Below are 21136 nucleotides of genomic sequence, written 5' to 3'. Positions count from 1 at the left end.
TCTGACTGCATTGGGAATTACTGTGTGAGTCTGTGCCCGGGTCCTCTCTTAGAACAGCCAGGCCAAAATAGCAGGCTTAGCAGTTTTTATCAATTCATGTGTGCAGTGGAAACCCTGGACCTTTATCTCAGTCCTGATAAGGCTCAGGGATGTAGCACATATCTAGCAGGGAGGAATAGGACACAGGGAGCGCATCTGAAATGGGGTATTTCACACAGCAACTGCCTTCTCAGGGGACATTCTGAAAAATGAAACCTCCTTCTGTGGTGGAGGATCTTCATTAAAACGCAAAATTAGGGCTGTAGCTGAGATGACGCACAGGGGTTGGAGGGAGATGAGAAATCAAAAGAGAAGGGAGAGAGTTGCTGCATGAGCGAACAGGCTGGAGAACTGTGGGCTCCAGTAGACGGTGAAAAATCACTGGTGATGAAAAGGTTGCACGAATTTAATAGCAGGATGTGTAACATCTCCCTCAAGGTTCTTTCCACATCTCTGATGTGGGCACCTTCACCTCCCAAGACATAACTTCAGCAACATGTGTCACAGAAAAATAACTGAGAGGGTCTTCTCCTAAAACTGGAAACAGAGGATGGAGTTGCATTTCAGGCCTGGGCTGAGGGCAATGGACAAAAACAGTGGGCATAAGTCAGCCATAAACTGGACCAATCGAACAGAAGCAAGAATCTGGACCAGGGGTGGCTCTCGTCAGGACTGACAATGATCTTGAGAGCTTTGGGTTGTCACAGGACAGAACAGTGGGACCTCAAAGTAGGCAGACCTACTCAAGGAACACAGAGATGCCAAAAGAAGATCTTTGGTTGTATAGTGTAGTAAAAATAATATTTAAACTGTGGACCACGAAAAAGTCACCTCACAGGGTGATCTGATCTTAAATGCCTCTCTGGGCGGGTCATGGTTGATAGTCACGTCCCACACATAGAACTTCTTCAGTAAACAGCTTATCTTTGCCGCAGGCAAGTCCTGTCTACTGTTTCTGAGTATCTAGGTCAGTGCTTCTTTGAAGCGGCTCTTTTCAGTCCCCTCCTTCTCATAGTGACCACCCTTTCAGACCCTTCCTTCGAAAGGATGGCCACCCTCAAGAGAGCACGTAACCGCGTCTGTCTTGCCAATCCTGGTACTGCTTCCTCCCACGTCCATGCCGTCTTCCTTACGTTCCCTCCTTAATTCCAAATGTATAAAAGAAGCTGCAAACTGTCTTTTCTTGGAAGCATTTTATCTCTGTTGAGATCTTGTGTCCAGGCTGATCCTCTGTTTGGCTCACAGAAATGTTTATAAAAATTCTCTACAGGGTTGGATGTTTTTACGTCCATAAGGGATGAAAACGTAGTGAGGTCTGTGCAGTCTTGTGTTAGATATGACTTAGATGTGGACATTTTTGTCTTTCAAGCCATCGCCATTTTAACCTTTCTACAATTTCAGAAATTGGTCTCACAGTTGGAAAAACATCCCTTTTAAACTTACTTTGTTTTCAGCAATGGTGTGAATAGGGCTTCCCTCCCAGGGCTGTGATGTCACAGGGTTAGAAAGGAAAACTATCACACGTTTCCAGGGGGAATTAGGAGAGAGAGGCTGTACTGACTGGTCACCGCTTGGGTGCCAATGTCACATGCACTGTCCAGGGACGGGCTAAGGAGGGACAGAATCTCTGGCGTTTCACACTGTGATTTTTGTGTTTTGCTGAGTTCATCAAAAGCACAGGCCCCCGCGTGAGATCCCTTTTGTCCAGGGACTAGGCTGGGGGTCTTCCCTGGGGGAGCAACTCTTACACAGAGAATGCTGAGGGGTGCCCTTCTGCCTTCCTCTTCAAACCCTCTTCTCTGTCCCACGTTTGGTTGTGATTACTAATTTTTCTATACATTTAAAACAATACTTCTCAATGGAGAACAATGAGAAGGAAGAGGAGTATAAAAAGTTGGGCACAAAAGTGTTCATGATCCTGGTCTTCCTTTCTTTTTCCCCCGCCCTTTTTAAAAAGGGTGCTCCCCACTCTATCTCAGAAAAAAGGAGTTTCCCAGCTGCCATTTACACCTCAGTGGCAGGTAAGTATTCACTTCTGGTGGAATAAAAATGCTCTGTTACTGTGAATCCTCTCATTAGGCTTCTGTGGAGACAAGTTCAGACACTATTGTACAGGATGGAGAAGATATTTAGGGGAGCAGGACAAGTCATCTCAACCTCCTGGGATCCACAGAAGCCCACAGGTCTTTCCATCCCCCTTCCCACTGCTCCCGAGGGCAAAAGACACCAATATGCTATCTGTTCCCATCGGTGCCCCCCTCCCTCATGGGAGGAACTCGGTGACATTGCATCATTTAGAATTGAGTCATTTAGAATCAGAAAAATATAAACAAAAAACCCCAAACCAAATGCCCCGGAAGAGCAAAGGTACCACCGTTTACAGGATCACTGGGATTCCAGGCTTTGCTAAAAACGCAAAGCTTTTATGCACACTCCTTTACAATAATGTCTTTTTCACTGAAATCCACCTGCATGTAGCTGACACATCCACATCTGTCTTGTCCATGGGTAGGCAGGGCAATGCTTTTCCTTCTCTCCTCCTGTTTGTATCTTCCTCCCCACTCCCTCCGTGCTGCCTCTCTGGCATAATTTCTCTACTCTTTGGAGCCCATGAACGTGACTTAAAAGAACCACATCGAACAAGCCTGATGGGGTCTGGACAACCCAGAGTAAAATGGAACCCTCTTTCCCGTGATCGGAAGCTGCATTTGCTTTTGTAGCAGATGTATCACATTTGGAGTTTGTGCTAAATCTTGCTCGGGTTGTTTCGTTCCTGCTCTCTCTTCTGGCAGCCCCTGGCCTGGGGAAAGGGGCACGGGGGTGGGGGTGGGGCGCCACTCCCACTTCCAGTTCCAAATAAGGAAAAGAACTGTAAACACACTCACCTGTCAGGGCCATGGAAGTGTGGAACTCATCTTTTAAAATGTTCAGAACTTCCTCAACACCACGTTCACCCTGAGAGAGAGGGAGAGAAAGAGACAGAGAGAGAGTTAGTGAGAGAGAGAGAGAGACAGGAAGGAACATTCTAACATGTGCCGCGTATAACTTCTAGGGGTGCTCACAGATGTGGTGGGGAGCATGGGGGTTATCTGAGAAATGAGAGCTCTGTCGGGAATAAAGCCATGCCAAGAGGAAAAGAAGGGGTGGGAGCTCTTGAAAATTTGTAACACGTTGCAGAGGAGGCACAGAGACACGGGTGAGGGTAAACGTCCTTGAGGAATCTGTGGCACCTCGAAAAGTGGCTGAACTTGGGCGTTAAAGCACAGAAAAGGGTGAACATGAATAAGAAGCATGGTATTTCCCAGCTGGTTTTCAAATGTGCCATTCTCACCTTGCAGGCAAGACCCCACAGGACTGGTCTCCCCAGGAAAACGCACTTGGCCCCAAGGGCCAGAGCCTTCAGCACGTCAGAGCCCGTTCGGATCCCACCGTCCATGTACACTTCAATTTTCCCTTTCACAGCAGCCACCACTTCTGTCAAGGCATCGATCTGAAAAAGAGGCCCGTGTGGCTCGAGGATTTCTGTCTTGACTCTCAGGGTATCATGGGACAGCGGTGCCCCCTCAACATGGGCGAGGACCAGGAAGTCCGGGGGTGGGGGCATGTCTGACAGTTTCTTCCCCTCTTGTGCCCGAGGCTGCTGGCGCCTGTTAAGCAGGGCAGCGCTGCTCCCAAGGCCCAGGCACTTTCCGTGGGCTGTCCCTTCTGCCATTTTCTGCTCGGACAGAGTGCAGCTTCTCCCTGACTCATTGGTTCGGATGTCTACAGCTTGGAAGGCACTCTTGGTGCCTCTCCATATCTGTTTTCCACTTAGAGTGTTCACCTGAACAGTCACTTGAGAAACGGAATAGGGAGCCCAGGGTGCTTATGGCTTTAGAATTCACTTTTGATAGGTCACAACAGGACAAGCGTTAGAGCCTTTGGGGACAACAGCTAGCTTAGCCTTTTTCTTGTCCCAGAAGGAAACAGGGAGTGTTTGATATGGAACCTTAGAGAGGTCGGAACTTCACTCAAAGAGTGACACCCTTCACAGGGAGGGCATTAACCTCTAAGAGGCGGCACCTTCTTCAAGCACAAAATTTAAGGGGTGCCAAAAGCATCCCTTATCTGCTAAATGATGTATTTGAACGAAATATTTAAAACATCAAGTGGCAAACTTTGACCTGTGAGCTTATGGTACAAATAAAGTTTTATTGGACCCAGGGCCAGGATCACGGTGAGGTAGGTGAGGCAGGGTTCTACAAATACAGGGACAGATCCTGTCTTTATCGTAAATGTGGACATTTTGTTCACCATGGATAATTTTTGCATTAAATTTCCTTTTTTTCAAATAACGCATGAAATTATGATGTATTTTACTGTGTTTCCGGCACCTTCTTACATTTTTGAGCCAGAGGCAGGGACCTCACTAGCCTCACACTAATCTTGGTGCTTTCCTTGCATGACCTTGAATTCACATGTATATACCAACATATGTAGTAAGGAGAGTGGAGTGTGCGTGGCATCGCACAGGGTACCTTGCTCTGGACACACACACACACACACACACACACACACACACACACCCTACTTACAGAAGCAGCAACGCCATCAAGCTGCCTCCCTCCGTGGTTGGAGACAATTATGCCATGCACTTTGTGCTTCACGGCCAACTCTGCGTCCTCTTTTGTCAAGATCCCTTTAAGAATGATAGGCAACTGAGTGACGCTCTGAAGCCAGGAGAGATCATCCCAGCACAAGGAGGAGTCGATGGGAGACATCTGGAGATAAGGCGCTGAACTTCTCTGGAAAATAACAGAGAACTCCTTTAAGACCGCTTGGTCCACTGCACAGGTGAGACACATTTACAGAGCCCCCGAATGATACGTGAAAAGCAGCACGTACGAGTATAAGCTTGAAAAGTGGAGCAACAAATATCAACACTACTTCTAGCTCCTTCCCTTAACAAAAGGAATTTCTCCCTCAATTGCTTCTTCATTAACCATTAACAGTGGCCCTGCTCAATTATGATGCCAGGATCTGGGGAGACAAAGACAAGTAAGACACAGTCCCTACTTTAAACGACCTCAGAGTTTAGTAAGTGATGGATACACGAAGGCCTTTACAGGCCAGTGTGATGTGTTATGGTTGAAATGTGCACAAGGCAATAAGAACTAAGCAATCCTTAAAGGAGCCTAAACCAGGTATTATCCACTATTTACCCTTGGCTCACCTTGTACATCAAATATCCATAAATCCCAGTGTGTCCCTGGAATCTGAGATAAGGATTTCTGAGCCCTCAAGGCCAATCTGTGTATGAGTTCAGCAATTAATGAGTAGAACGGCTGAGTCACAAAGGCTGTTATCACTGTCTCTACTGCAGCCAGAGGATTCCAACTCTACCGTGACTTTCTCTCCCTGGGACACTCCAGCCCATCTGACTGCAGGGTTTTAATGGACCAAGTGCCCGTGGCAGTCCCCTAGTCAGAGATGCCAAACAGGCATGTTGTAGCACCCTGGTGTTCCGGGCATAAGTTCTAGGTATGCAGAGATACTGACCCAAGTTCTCGAGGTAGCAGGGTGGGGCCTGTACTGGTCGCCTTGGCCGGGCATGTCCTCTTCAGAGGGTCAATTTATCTAAGTGTGCCATCCATAATTACCATTTTCTAAGTGTGCCATAAAGTACAAAATGTTGGAAAAACTTAGTTTTCTCCTTATCCATGTCAAAATCCTTTCTATCACTTCCCTATTTCTCAGCGCTCCTCCCTGGCCAGAACACTTCTGGTGACAGGTTGGGTGGCTCCAGGGGCGAGAACATTTTGTCTTATAGTCTCTTTGTCTGGAAGCTCTGGGGAGCAGGAACCAGGCCTGAGTTCTGAACTGCTGTAACCCCAGTGTCTGGCACAGCGAATTCTTGTGGAAAGAATGACAGGAGGAATGAGGGCAGGAAATTTACCTTCTGAGATGCCTGCCCACGGGACCTTATCTCTTTCCTACCTCCTTCGGTGATCGAAGATCCTTTAGCAGTAAGTTCGTCTTCAAGTCCAGTTGGTTTCGAATGTCATGTCGCCTGTTGCCGAGTTTGGGCACATCCACAGTGACTACCAGAGCTTTGAACCCCAAGGATTCTACCTTCTGGATCAGTTGCTTGTTCAGCTGCCGATCTAGCTGCACATAGAGCTGGAACCACCGGAGGCCTCTGGGGGCAGTAGCGACAACGTCCTCTAGGGTACAGCTGGCATATGTGCTGGTGATGTAGCAGATGCCCGCTGCTTGGGCAGCTGCAAAGCAAATGACACAGCTCAGGTTGGAGGGCAGAGGCATTTGGGGAGTCTGCATGGCCTCTGGCCAACTTGCCCTGTGAGTCAGGATGAAGGCTGGCTTCCTCTGTTTCGGGGTGGGGTGGGGATAGAGGTGTTTGATCCGACTGGGAGGCCTAAAGCCATCAGGGCCCCCTCTGTCAAACCCGTCTTCTAAACCCTATGCTGCATATTAAACTATTTCCAGCTATGATGTTATGGAGCCCCCCAACCTGTGTTGGGCACGTTGAAGTTTTCGGATAGGAAAATGGGCTTCTTGTGAACTCGTGAAGGAAGCAAGAGGGAAGTAAAGAGGGCAAAGAATGAGCGAATGTGATTCCAGGGGAGAAGCCTGAGCTTTGTAGGGGAAAAAGCATGATGTCTGAAGTTAGAACGCTAGCTCCACCACTTCCTAGCTGTGTGGCCGTGAATTTCATTGTCCTTATCTGTAAACTGGGGAAAACAGTAATACCTCTCTTACAGGGTTGCTGGAAGATTCAATAAGATACTAGCTATCAAAGCATGTTTTAAAATTATGAAGTGGTGTACTGTCCCAATGCGAGTGACAATGAGATGGACGAAGATGATGGTGACGATGATGTCCCTGCTGCTGCACTGCTTAGTTCTTATTTCCTACTTTAATCATTTGCAGTGGGATCCTCCCACAGCCCAATGTCACTGTCATTCTGTAACCCATGGGCAGAGAATTTGGCCTACTCAAAAATTAGTATTTTTAATGCCTAATGTCAGCAGGAGATAAACCTTATGCTGTTGCCCAAAACAACACAACACAGTCAACCATGAAGATGTAGTAGAGTAGTCACAATCATACAGGATATTCGTATTTCAACCTCGCCAGCCTGGGTCTCTAACCCAAATGGATATCACTTTTAGCTCTAGAATCCTGAGGTTCGCTGCTTCCTCTTTCGCTGAGTCAAAGGAAAAGACCCCCAGGAAGCAGTGGGCAACTTGCAGAATACAGGTGAGGCCGAGGGTGGAGATTACAAAGGAGTCCCAAGAATATTTTTAGCCCTCCCTTCTCCCCCTTTCTCTTCTCCCTGTTCTTTTTTGGCGGGGTGGGTCGGGTAGGGGTAGAGAACGAGGGACCACTAGGAAGGAGGCATAACCTAATTAGAAACTGATTGTCAAGTAAGATGACGAAGTCAATCGGGGAGAAGGAAGACGGAACATTTGGACAAGAGCACCGGGCAGCGCCTTGTGCTAGGGCCTCATGGCTTGACTCTCTTCTCACCCTAAATTCAGAGACTCACCATTTGGCTCCATGAGGGGTCAAAGAGAGACATACTCCTGGGGTCACATGGAGCATCCCTTCCCCCACAGATAGTGTGAGTCGGAGGGGTGAGTGCCCCTCTTCTGTGGGACGGCGTGGTGGGAATTTTGCGTTCTCCCGTTCATCAGTAGTTCCTCTCCTTCCCTAACCATCTTTGTGATAGAAAATGGGTGTTTTCTCATTCTTAGGTGAAATGTTCTGCAAGCACAGCGCTAAGCACTCCTGTTCCCACGCTCCTCAATTCCTACCAGACTGCTGTCCCCAAGCCCCTTCTACAGGGACGTCCTGGCGCATCCCGCTCCTGCGGGAAGAGTCCTGCACACGTTAGGGCCCTGGGAAAGGGAGCTGCCGGTGGGCTTGGTTCCCACCTCTGGCTGTGCTCATCTCTCCATCAGGCCAGGCGAGGCAGTGGAAGCCGGTAGGAGCGATGCAAATGGGGGCACTGATCTCCGCTCCTTGGATTGTGGTCCGGGTGTCCACGTGCGACACATCTTTCAGGTACCGGGGACGGAGGCGGATTCTGTGCTGACAACAAAGAGATTTCCTGTTGGTGGGATTCCTCATCAGCACGGAGGTGCTGCCTGGTGGTGGTGGGGCACCCCCAGTCTAGACCAGACTGCCTCCCGAGAAGCCTCTGGCGGGGTCAACTGGCTGGCAGCTGAACAGGCACCAGAGACCAACTAGTCAGAGGCTCCACCCGTCCAGGAGCCTCTCCCAGCTCCTATCCCACTTGACCTCTGCCTTGTCTGAACTCCCCATGCACGTGTGGTCCCCACTAGGCCCTGCCCTGCTCCCTCAGAGGCCTGTGCCACCCTGACCAGACTCTCAGCATGCTCGTGGGTGCTCTGATGGACTCATCAGAACAAGGACCAGAGAGGGAAAGAACAGGTAGCAGGATGGTCCAGGCTCTCCCTCTTAGGGCAGAGCAAGTCTAAGGTAAGAAAAGGTCAACGAAAGGGGACAAAGCCCAAGGAATGATTACGGCGTTTTTTGCTAGAGGCAAATTCATTTGAAGATCTGACTTAAATACTGTTTTAGGAGAAAGGAGGGAAATTCACAAATATATAAAGCCTCATGGTTCAAAAATGCTTGTCTTTCACAAAATATTATGCCCGGAAATACTGACTGTGCCAAATGGCTAAGATAGCGTCAGTGACTCAGTCACAGTTCCCCTGTGAAATGCGAGTAATAATCCAAACTTCCTAACAGTCTAGTGATGACAGATTGAGATAAAGCAATTAAAATGCCTAGTATAGAGCTAAACAAATAGGAAAAAATTTGCGTCCCATTTTTCAGTTTTTTCCTGACCTCTCTATCACAGGGGTCAGCAAACATTTTCTGTGAAGGGCCAGATGGTAAATATTTTAGGCCATACAGTCTTTGTCATAATTCCTCAGCTCTGCTGTTGTAATGTAAAAGCAGCCACAGATAGTATGGAAAGGATGGCATAACGGTCTTCTAATAAAACTCTAAGGATACCAAAATTTGAGTTTCATATAATTTTTGCGTGTTACAAATTCTTTTTTTGATTTTTTTCCAATGGTTAAAAATGAAGAAGAAGAAAAACAGCATCCTTAGCTTGTGGACCATGTAAAACTAGGCAGCGGGCCCAACCTGGCCCCGCAGGCCACTGTTTGCGGATCTGTGCTCTACTCCTTGAATCAATATTCTCTCATCCCTAAGACTCCCTGGGTGTGCATACTTCCTTCCATCCCCCCGAGTCCTCTCTCCTTTCACACATTCTCTCCTCCAGGTCAGAAGTTTAGGAACTCAGCAAATTTAGGTTTACCCAGCGGGCTTATCCTCCCTGCCCGGGTGACTGGGGACCTTGGGATTCTTGTCCTATCTTGTCAAGCGGCCAAGTTGCTGGAATGCAGAGGGAGGGTGACTCACTTATGTCAGTTCTGCAGAGGCACGAAGATAAATTCTCTCTCCAGCCTTCCTCTCCCCAGCTACCGGCCCCTCCCCACAAGAGACCCACAGACCCCAAACGAAAACCATGATCGAATCGCGAGTCCTCCATGGCTCTGCAGGCAGAAACCAGAACTGCTGCCTTCCAAGGAGCTCGCCATCAGTGCACCTGAGCTTAACAATGGAAAGGATATAGAAGACCAAACTTTTTAAACGCTGCGATGTTGTCATCCCGCGTGATGCCTTCCTCGGCTCCTCCTTCAATATAATCCCAAGTTGACTTAGAGAGAAGTTCCCGTGCTTGCGCCTCAAAGTCTGTCACACACACCATGGGCATTTCTGGACCTTCAAAGGAAAAACCCAAACCAACCAAACAAAACCCAGTAAGGACACTTCAGAGGTAGAAGAGAGGGTGGAGGGGGGGTACAGCACGAAGTTGTTTGGATTCATCATGAAACCACGCCCCCACCCCGTGTTCTTGTTCTTTATCTCCATGGAGGTACTGCCGAAGGTGCTGAACCCCCAGCCAGCAGGCAGGGAGTCACACTGCCCTCCCCCAACCTCCTGCTCCCACCCCTTCCTCCTGATTATCTGCTTTTCTAAATATCCCTCATGTTTGTCCCTGAATCTCTACGCCCAGTGCCTTGGATCTACTTGAGGCCCCACCAGCTCTTCTAAGATTATTACAAAAATTTCTTATCTTTGTCACTTAGCCTCCAGATTCATGCTCCATCTTGTCTCCCTCTAGCTGCCTCGGCTTTTTCTGAAATGTAAGTCCAATCATGCTTGTTGTCTTTCAAGGGCCCACATCACGGCATTCACAGCTTTCCAGGACCTGGCCCGTCTCACCAGCGTCATTTCTTGGTGGTTTTTCCTGCTGGTCATCTGCGTATTTCCTGAACATGCTGGAGGTTATTTCCTACCTCTGTGCCTTCTTAGGAGGAGATCCATCAGGGTGGGAGAATTGGGGCTGAACTGATACTAACATCTGGGAGTTCTCAGGACTCTCTGCTTAGAGCCTTGGTTGATACCAGGGAGAAAGCTGATTTGTTTTCATCTCCTTGGCTGGGTCATTGAACGTGTTGCTAATTTGAGACCAAGAAAACAACACGTGACCTCCAATTCCTTCCCATCCCCAGTCTCAACCTTGTAAAGCCGAAGCCTGGTCCTTCTGTTACAAGTAGCCCTGAAAGGCAAAGGGGCAGGGTTTGGAGGGTAAATCCCTCCAGTCTCGGTAAGGGCGGTGGGAGAGCAGTGAAGAGCTGCTGAGGGCATGGGCTGCGGTGAGTCACAGCATGGAAGATTCCAGTAGGAAAGGCTGAGGAGTCTGTAGGTCACAGCTCTGGGCATCTTCCCAGCGTTTGGCAGTGGGGTGAAAATGAGCCAAAGTCTGTGAGTAGAAATAGGATGCCTTTTTGTCACTGACTGAGAGATGGGGATAAGCCCCAGGAACCAGGGCTTCAAACACGAATGGGGCAGCTGCTGGAATGGACAATGGAGCCAAGGAGGCCAGGTGAAATGTGGGCTGATGGGACTCTTGATGGGGATAGGGCGGGGGCAGAACTGGCCTGAGAGCATCCAGAACTGCGCTGGAATCCAGTCAAGTCCAACAGAGAAGTAGCTCCAAACACCTACCTCAGGGGCTAAGCAGAAGGAAGTTCTACGACAGCAAACAGAGCCCCTGGGATGTGACCTAGACTCTGGATGGAGGCACGGGAGAGGAATTTGGAGCACAGCCACAGAGCTTCTTATAGACAAAGCGCCTTGTCAGTGGGTGGGCAGGGAGCTACTGAGGTGCTGAGTTGAGTTTGACAAAGTACAACAACCATGTCTAATTTATCTCCTTCCTTCCAGACCCTTCCAGGGCTCAGTAACTTTAGTCGAGTGAATTAATCATTGAATTTATCCAACTGCACTGCAATCGCATATTCAACCTCTGTGTGCATAAGAGACTTAGCACAGCAGGCCTGAGGGTGATGTCCCTCCAAAGGCCTGCTTGCCAGTTCAGACTGTGGCTGGAGCTGGGGACTGAGATTTCAGGACGGTTCCCATCCCTCCCTGGTGAGACTGGCTGGACGTGTCTCAACTGTTCGCGTCAACAATGTGATGGTGCTGAAAACCTGCTTTCCCTCTGAGATCTAGAATTTCGGTACAGGTGAGGCAGAGCGTGTCTATGCGACCAGCCCCCACCAAAACACCTTGGGCACTGAGTCTGTGAAATGAGCTTCCCTGGTAGAAAACATGTCACACGTGTGGTCACCACTCATTGCAGGAGGAATTAGGCATAACTTGCAGAACTCCCCTGAGAGAGGACTCTTGGGCGCTCACACCTGGTTTCCTCCAGATTTTGCCCCACAAGCTTTTTCCATCTGCTAATTTTGCTGTGCATTCTTTCCCTGTAATAAATCACAGCGTCGTCTACATGCTGACTCTTCCTAGTGAATCACGGAACCTGGGACCCCCAACCCACTTCGTATCCCCAGGCAATAAGATATGTGACACCTCGTTTCTGTTCATAAACGTTCATTACTTGAGTTTAACACCCCCTGTCCGTCATCTGTCTGCTTTGTCCCTTACATTACACGCCCACACACAAGCTCCTCCGCAGATTTCTAGCGTAGAAATTCAACAGCGCTTGTGTCTAATCAAGAGGAGTGGCTCGGGCTCACTCAGAATTACTTGCCTGGATCAGTGTGAATCGTATCATCGGAAAGCGGCTTGGAAATAAAGAAAGAATTAGGCAGCATCTTTACATATACATTGAACATCATTGCAATGCATTTCTGCCTACTATTTCCTTTTCTATTTACTGTCTCCTTTTTACTTCCCTGTGAAGTACAGAGAGAAAGTATTAGTCTCTTTACTTTGCATTTGAAGAGAAGGATGCAGTAAATTTCTACAAAGGAAGGCACAGAATCATGTCTCCTGGTAACCTCTAAAGAGAGACATTTTCCATTTCAATCTCATCATGCTACAAATAGTTGGTTCACATGAATTACTTGTCATATTGAATGTAAAAGAACTTTTTAGGGTGGAAATAACAATTATGATGAATTTTTTTTGCTTTTCATAGCATATGTCGTAAAGCTTAGAAGAGTACAGAACCCATGCTTTTCAGTAGAGGTCCAATATAAGGCTTCTACCCGGTTGTTGAAAGCTTTCCCTAAGTTTGGGAGGGAGACTTAGCACAATATGTTTTGATGTATGTCGGTTCGATCCACTCCAGACTTAAAGCCACCAGATATTAAAGGGAGGGTCCATGTCATTGAATGGTTTGCTTGCATTCCCATTTCATTTGAGCTCCATTCCAGTATTTTTTCTTCTTTTCTCCTCTACCCCACCTGACCAAGAGGAGGAGAAGGGGAGAAAAGGAGAAAAGCTTCTTGCGAACTAAGAACTTTAGCCCATGTTAGCTCATTTAATCTGCTCGGGCTTTTTGTCTCGTGGTCAACAATGGTGAGGTGCAACTAGCAGAGCAGCGATAAGGAAGCTAAAACCCCAGAGCAAGGACACTGAGTGGTATCTGTTGCTAATAAAGTTCAAATAGTTCTTCCTGAACGAGGGAAGGGGCAGGGACATCGAGTGAGGCCTTCGGAAGGAATTTCAAGGCGGTCTTTGTGCAATGCTGCCATTTGATCTAATGCAGCTCGGCGAGATAACGAGCTGTTGGTTTCCTTTGAAGATTTCATCGGACCGATATGATTCATGTTGGCGTCACTTTAGGAATTCTGGGTATTTTCAGTCACCCGGGAATGCAACTATTATTTTAATAACATCTTTTCTATGGGAAAACACGTGCTGAGTTCTAAACCAATGACTTCCAAGTCGTGTTTTGGAGCACAGCCATGTTGTGAGTTGTGGTGTGTTGCAGACCACGTAGGGCAATACTGGGAGACACTGACCTGACCGCTCCCGAGGTGCTTTGAAAGGTGGGGGATTTCCTTATTCTACCGAACAGCGGAATAATTTGGTTACACAAAGACCTCTGGGGACAACATGATGGCTCCTTAATGACAACAATAAAAGTGCAGTCATTTACTGAGTGCTTCATGATGTGTCTTGCGCTGTGTAAACAGTTGTATGTACATTAATGTTTCAACCCTTGTCATAATCCCCAATCACAAATATTATGGTCCACATTCACAGATGAGAAACCTAAGTCCAGCGAGGTTAGAATACTTTGCCCGCCTTCCCATGGCTGGTACCATGTTCTGACTCCCACGGCCTGGCGCTGAAGCACCATGAAAAGAAGCAAACACGTGCAGCCGAGGGTGGTTCCTAGGACGAGAGGTGGCATTTAAAATGCCATGGACATGTGCAGCTTTGTCCTCTTCCCTCGACAAAAATCAGAACTCAGTCAGAAAGTTTAAAAGCTTTATTCCTTAGCTGGTCATAAACAATAACCTCACACATTGAAATCAGCCTTACCAGTCTACAAAGCACACTCTTCCTTCTATTATTCCATTTGACGATCTCAATAACCCAGTGAGAGGAAGGGTGATCGGAGAGCAGTTGTACAAGAGACCCGTTTATAGATGAAAAAATTAAAACGCAGAGAACCCAAGTGCATTAATTATCCAAGCTTACATGATGAGAACGGCAAAGTCTGACCAGGAATCTTTCTGACGTGCTTTGGCGCTGTTTGAGCCAGTATGGAGCACCAGTGCTAGCTTAGGAGATATTCGGCTCTCTGCTTTGTAGGGTTGGAGGAATTGCATCAAGTGAGCTTGGTCAAATCCCACAAAATCTAGGCCACTGGGAAAGGTGTCCTGTGTGGCGGTCACACCCCATTTTTCATTTGCTCAGAAAGGATGGAATGTGCAAAACAGACGTCCAAACAACACAAATGCTCAGAACAAGCTCTAGAATTCTATTCTTTCACTACCTTTCACTACCTTAGGTCTTGTAGGTGCAGCTACCTCTAAGAGAGGCAGTCATGGAAGGTAGCAGGAGAGAGATGAGAAAGCAAAGAGTCGCCGGGGTGAAGAAAGGCAGTTATGTCTCTCTGCCTTCTTCCTAGCCCCTCTCACTATGGCAACGAAGCCAGACTGTATTTCTGAAGTCCAGAAGTCCATAATAGCTGAGGGAGTCTGTGGCGTCAAGAAGATCAACCCTCTTAAGCTTTGTAACTTGGCAAACATGGGCTCAAACCACAGCTCTGCTACTTGCTCACCATGGTCCCATGAAAAAGTTACTTGTGAAAGAAGAATATCGATGCCTCCCCCATAGGAGCCTCATGGGGACTAAACACTATAGCCCACAGAGAGTTTCCAGAACACTGCCTTGTTAAGAACAGATCATTAATAAAGGGTAGACCCACTGGCATTTTTCTTGTTGATGACACATGCATTCTCTTTTGAGGCTTTGGAGGTTGAAAGTGGCTTCAAGAGTTGAGTAATTCTGTGACTGTATCAGTTTAACCCTCTGGCAGATTTAGTCATGAATTTATCCATCAAGGTTTACTGAGTACATGGTATCAGCCAGGGAGGCAGAGGCATTTCCTGCTCAACGAGCTGCCTGATATATTCCAGTCACTTAAAGATAGGCAGGATTCTATGACCCGTTCTGGCCAGTGGGCTTGGGGTGGAAGTGACATATGTTAGTTCTGGGCCAAAAATTTGAGAGCTGATATGTGACCCTCTATCTTTCTTTTCTCCTGCTGCAGTAATCTGGAGGCCATGTTCTCCAGGAAACATAGCTACTGATAAAGGCAGCTTGAGTCCCTGAATTACTGTTTGGAAAGGAGCAGCCTTAGAGATCAGTCTATTGAGGTCTGGCTTCCAGCTGATTTTGCATGAGCAAGAAATAAAGATTTGTGTGTCAACCCACTAAGATTTCAGGCTTTATTCTTTACTACAGTATAGCCAAATTTACCCTGACTAATATCTCTAGACATGGGATTTAAAAAAAAGTATATGATGTCAATCTCTGCTCTCAAAAAGCTTACAGTCAAAGGAGAAGACAGATTTTTAATAGTACATTCTCTGTTAGTTGCTGATATAGAGTGTAACAGATGTCCTTTTCTGGGGTGAGTTCTGTGGGAATTTGGGAATATTCCCATTGTCTCTTAAATAGTATCCCACAGATGACGTTCTACTCTGGATAGTCTAGACAAGCTCCAATTCTTAGCTACCTATAAAATGCGGACTGACCATGGAGATCTTGTGAGAACTGAAGAATCTTGTAAAATGTGGAATAGCCTAGTGATGAAGGGTATAGACTTTGGGAGTTTTGCTTCCTGTTAGGAAGTAGAAGATCACAAAAGGCCATTTCTCCTTTGATCCAATTTCTAGACTCTCTATTCTGTTTCACTGACCTATTTGGCTATCTTTATAGTGTTGATGAAAAAGCGGTTCTAGGGAAAGTCACCTCACAGGGTGATCTGATCAAAATGCCTAACTGGACAAGTCATGATGGATAATCATGCCCCAGACCTGTAATTTCTTAGTAAAAGGCACATCTTTGCCTTAAGCAAGCCCTGTCCATTGTTTCTGTGCATCTAGGTTAACACACCATTGAAATGCCTCTTTTTAGAAGCAACCACCCTCCAGAGAGCACATAACGTTGTGAACTGTCCTGTCATCCCATTTCCGCCTTGCTTTCTCCCACCTTCATGTGATCTTCCTTACGCTCCCTCCTTAATGGCAAATGCGAAAGAGAAGCTGCAAACTGCCTTTCTGAGAAACAAAGAACACAGCATCTTTATCTATACAGTCTGTTGAGATCTGGCTTCCACGCGTATCCTCTGATTGGCTCAAATACATTTTTATAAAAATTCTCTACAGGCTTGGACGTTGTTCCATGGACAGTACCAACATCGCCATGTTCTCCCCAGATTGATCTATAGACTCAAATCGACACAATCACAGTCCCCAAATGCTCTGCATTGGAGCGAATTGGCACCTCGTTCCAAACAAGCTTATTCCCCAAAGAAACTACCCCTGTTCTGTTGTTCGTGAAACATTAACTTCTCTGACTTTCAGAAGCAGTAGCCATATCACTGTTTTCCTCTGCCTGTGCAGGAAGCAGTGGTCAAGGTACAAAATACATCCCCGAGAGCAGGGACTGTACCTTTTGGATTTTCCAGAGCCCTTTTGCAAGTGGACATATTTTGACTCATGTTCCCACCTAAGGGTTAACATTCCACCAGATGATTCTAAGACTTAACTAGAGATAACCTCTGTCTGCAGCTTCCTTCCTTTGCTGGCCCTGTCAGTGTCCTATTACCTGTCTACATGACCTGTTTTTGCCAAACCCCTCACCTTGTGAATTCAGTTACCCATGATGTCTCAGTCTCCTTCCTCTGCGGTCGCTCCACCTGCCACTTCATCTCCAACCCCAGTTCTAAGCTCACAGAAGACACCCACCAACAAACCTGATTTTAGTGTCCTCTGGCACTCGCAAAAGGGGCGTCTAGAGGCAGCCGCTCAAAGCCTGGCTCACTGTTGAATGGGGTAGGAAAGAGTCAGTCACTGCCCATGAGTACAGAGGAGGTTCAAGGCTAAAAGTTACCCTTTTAATGGGAACAACATTCAGATTTGGAAGTCAATGAGCAACTAGGCCAGCACAAGGTTAACTATGAAATGAACTTTTGGTACTTTGCAAAGTTACCTCAGATTTCAGTGAAGTTCGTCACAAAATTAAACTTCAAAATAAAATAGTTGCTTATTTGCTCCCAAACCACATTCTTTGCCCAGTTCATCAAAGATGGTTAGAGGGGGGGAGTGGGTGATTTCAGGTGGAGAGTAACAGAAGCCCCCTGACCGCCCACGTTGTTAAGGAAGGGCTTGTCTGGGAGGTGGTGAGGGGATGGGTAAAGGACAGCCACCACCTGAGGGCTGGTGGGCAGACAGCAGAGGGGACCCAGCCAGGACAGTCTGAGGGGCGTACTGTGTAGACACACCTGACAGAGAGCCTCTAATATATTTGAGTGGAGAACCTATTTAGTAATATAGGCAGGGAAAGGCAAACATAAGACTACATGTGGAAAAAAGACGGCCCCAAGGACAGTCCTGTCGGGTTCGCTGAAGGCCACTAATTAATGTCCAATGCGTCCTTCCCTCTGTGCGCCTGTCCCAGCTCTTGCCACACCTCTTTAGTATTGTAACAACGAACATTTAAGGGCTTACAATATGCCCGACACATTACATACAGTATTCATGTGATTCTCACAGCAGCCATATGGAGATACTATTTTCTCCATTTTTCAGAAGAGATAATGAACTGAATTAACTGGCCCAAGCCTTTCGGCAGTTAAAGACCAGAGTTGGGACGTGAACCCAGCCTGCAGCCAGCATTCCATGGCGTGTGGAAATTCAAGGCTATTCCATGACCTGTGGCCGTAGGATGTGCCCGTCTTTTGGAATCTGTGAAAAATAAATTTCCTGTTGATTTGTTGTACCTCCCCCACTCAAGGCAGATTCGATATTTGCCTGGAGGGTAATTGCTACCTGCTGTTTTGCCACTAGATGGAAATATTACCTCAGAAATGCTTTTGAAATTGGCCATAATCTGGGATCTGGAAATACCTTTCCCTCAGCAATTTTCACCCTTTCACAATCAGTCTCTGGGCCAGTGCTCACAGAGCCTGGCTGTGTGCTGTAGCCCTGACCCAGACTTTCCATTGCCATTTTGCAACCTTGGACCACATCCCTCCCTCCCGGGAGACACCACAGCGTGATATGAAGAACACAGACACTGCAGTGTAATGCCTGAGCTCAAACCTGCAGCCACTTACTACCTTCCACACATTCTCCCATTTCTCTGGGCCTCAGTTTCCCCATAACGTCTCCGACACTTTCATGAGAAGTAAATGGTTTAATACTTATAAGGGGCTAGCGGGTAGACCTGTGGAGGCTCTCCTGTCAGATTCTCAAATTTGATCTAATTACTATCCTGGGGACCTTTTGAATCTGATCGCTGCACGGAGCTGAGGAACAGCCTCTCTTCCAAGGTGAAACACTTTCATGTCAGCCTTCACTGCTTTCGCCTCAGTGAACTCATCTCAGTGGAGGTATAGTGGGCCCCAAGCAGAGCTACTTCAGGTGGGGTCTTGCAGCATCAAAGGGGTTTATGGTGGGCCCAACGTTGGATCTGACGCTGGGCTCCACAGGGCAGCCCCGGAGGGCTTGGCGGATGTAGCAGGATGAGCAAGGATGAGCAAAGAGTAAGGAGATGCTGACTTTATTCCGGTGGCCGTGGGGTACCTGTTGAACCTTGGGCCTGCTTCATTTGGGTGAAGAGAAATGATGGGTCAACCGGGGCAGTCATGGCCCAGCTTCTTAGAGGGCAAATGTGGTTCCACAAACGGGAAAGAATATCCCAGTCCGCCAGGATGGAGGGCACTCTCGACCATCCGGGTCCCTGCTGTGCCACCCGGCCATCTGTCTGGCTTGAGCTGATCCCTGAAGTCCAGCAGGCTTTGAACTTTGAGCTGTGTACTCAAGCCTGCCAGGTTAAAGACCTCTCTGACCTCTGGAGCCGTGGTCAGGTTCATATTAACTCTGGGTTGTTGAAGCTGGAAGCCAAATCAGCTGGGGACGGCGCTAAGTGAAACCAAGGGGCGGTTTGCATCTTTCTGCAGCCACTGAGCCTCTGACAGGCTAGGAGACCCGCTGCTGTGGCTACACCATGGGTGGGGACAATAGTCGCAGTCTCAGGGAGGGACGGGGAGACAGCCTGAAGAAAAAGAAATTTCCTTGTTTTGTTCCAGCCAGTGCCCTCCCACTGACAGAAGTCATCACGATTCAGATTCCATCACCATCGCTTAGTGTTGCCAGTTCGGGAACTTGAAATTATTGCAATCAATTAAATGATTAGTTACGTAGGTAGGTAAGCTTCTTTCACTCAACAAAACGCTTCTGAGATTCATCTATGTCGTTGCTTGAGTGAGTAGTTTATTCTTTTTCTTAACACTTAGTATTGTTCTATTATAGTAGTACAACACAAATTTATTTATCCATTCACCTGTTGATGAGCACTTGGGTTGTTTCCAGTTGGTGGTGGGGGTGGAGAATTAGGAATAGAACTGCTATGAACATTCCTCTGCAATTTTTTTTGTGTGTGTGTGTGAAGATGTCTTCATTTCCCTTGGACAGATGCCCAGGAGTAAAATAGCTGAGTAAGAGTAGGTGTTTTTTAACTTTGTGAGAAAAAGTTCTCCAACGTGGTTGTACCATTGTAAACTCCCACCCCAAGTCTGAACGTTTCGGTTACGGTTATTTCACTTCACTTGGGCTTCATTCTCTCATCTCACAGTCACTACTTAGAACAGTTCAGAGAACCATGATATTGGTTCTTACAAACAGATTTCAGAGACCTAAGAGATGCTCCCTTCTTTTTTTTTTTTAAAGTTGGGGTATTTGGCCACTTCACACTTTTATTTTTTAATTTTATTGGGGAAGGGGAACAGGACTTTATTGGGGAACAGTGTGTACTTCCAGGACTTTTTTTTTTCCCAAGTCAAGTTGTTGTCCTTTCAATCTTAGTTGTGGAGGGTGCCGTTCAGCTTCAAGTTGTTGTCCTTTCAGTCTTAGTTGTAGAGGGCGCAGCTCAGCTCCAGGTCCAGTTGCCGTTGCTCGTTGCAGGGGGCGCAGCCCACCATCCCTTGCGGGAGTCGAACCGGCAACCTTGTGGTTGAGAGGACGCTCTCCAACCAACTGAGCCATCTGGGAGTTCGGTGGCAGCTCAGCTCAAGGTGCCGTGTTCAATCTTAGTTTCAGGGGGCGCTGCCCACCATCCCTTGAGGGACTCGAGGAATCGAACTGGCAACCTTGTGGTTGAGAGCCCACTGGCCCATGTGGGAATCGAACCGGCAGCCTTCAGAGTTAGGAGCATGGAGCTCTAACCGCCTGAGCCACTGGGCTGGCCCCAAAATGCTTCCTTCTTGAATACACTTGATGGAAAAAGGGTTTTCCACTCATTGGGGTCTTAGACCCCGGCATGCAAAATTAGGAAGGGTATTCCAGGGGCAATGAGGGAGGAAGGCAATACAGCCCAACCCATCATGAAGGATCAAACCCAACTGTTAACTGGATGACAGATGGTCTAGCCAGATCACCTTCATATATATCCAAGAGTGGCTTTGTAACAAGTCACTGTCCCATCCCTGAATAATCAGAGAATTTATCTGCAATCTGTTCGCTAATTGTTCCCATACTGAGCACAGATCTTAACTAAATTCCCGAAGTGACATGTAAATTTCTGGTCTCTGTTATGAAACAGTTGATGAATCTCCATGCTCACATCCTGCCAGGGGTGTTCAATTTCATCTGCTTAAGATTGTAGCTGATTTCTGAGATCCCTCAAACAAGATACCAAGTACATAGCACAAGATACGATGTCAATGCTGTAGAAGTTAGGGACTCTGCAGTCCGCCTGGGGACACTGCATGCCAGCTGCACAGCATCTAGCCACTCACATCACTTCCCTCGGCTTCCGGCCACTCAAAACCAAAGTGGGAACAATAATTCCTAGTTCTACCCACCTACCTGCCAGAGTGGGTGGGCATGAGGGTCAAACGAGGTACAGCTGCAGCTGAATCCTGGCTCTGCCACATCCTACCAAGAGCTTGACTGTGTGACTTATTTAACTTTCCAAATCTGGGTTTTCATCCCTG

The 21136-nt window shown here is 47.4% G+C and overlaps 1 protein-coding gene across 6 annotated transcripts in view; it reads right to left on the bottom strand.

Annotated features, from left to right (window-relative positions):
* HAO2 (hydroxyacid oxidase 2) overlaps window positions 1-21136 on the bottom strand; it is a 52630-nt gene that overhangs the window by 21433 nt on the left and 10061 nt on the right. For 2 of the 6 annotated variants that reach the window (XM_033092347.1, XM_033092351.1), the window contains exons 1-7: window positions 16895-16996; window positions 9726-9864; window positions 7977-8128; window positions 6016-6299; window positions 4614-4823; window positions 3371-3529; window positions 2925-2994 (exon numbers count right to left, since the gene is read on the bottom strand). In XM_033092347.1, coding sequence (XP_032948238.1) covers window positions 2925-2994; window positions 3371-3529; window positions 4614-4823; window positions 6016-6299; window positions 7977-8128; window positions 9726-9856 — 1006 coding nt within the window. In that variant the 5' untranslated portion in view covers window positions 9857-9864; window positions 16895-16996. Of the gene's footprint in view, window positions 1-2924; window positions 2995-3370; window positions 3530-4613; window positions 4824-6015; window positions 6300-7976; window positions 8129-9725; window positions 9865-12202; window positions 12237-16781; window positions 16872-16894; window positions 16997-21136 lie in introns of those variants that run through there. The other 4 variants (XM_033092348.1, XM_033092349.1, XM_033092350.1 and 1 more) reach the window with 4 other exon arrangements.

This window comes from Rhinolophus ferrumequinum, chromosome 22 (genome assembly GCF_004115265.2).
Source record: "Rhinolophus ferrumequinum isolate MPI-CBG mRhiFer1 chromosome 22, mRhiFer1_v1.p, whole genome shotgun sequence".
In the NCBI taxonomy this organism is placed as follows: Eukaryota; Metazoa; Chordata; class Mammalia; order Chiroptera; family Rhinolophidae; genus Rhinolophus; species Rhinolophus ferrumequinum.
This window is presented reverse-complemented; position numbering and strand designations above follow the sequence as displayed.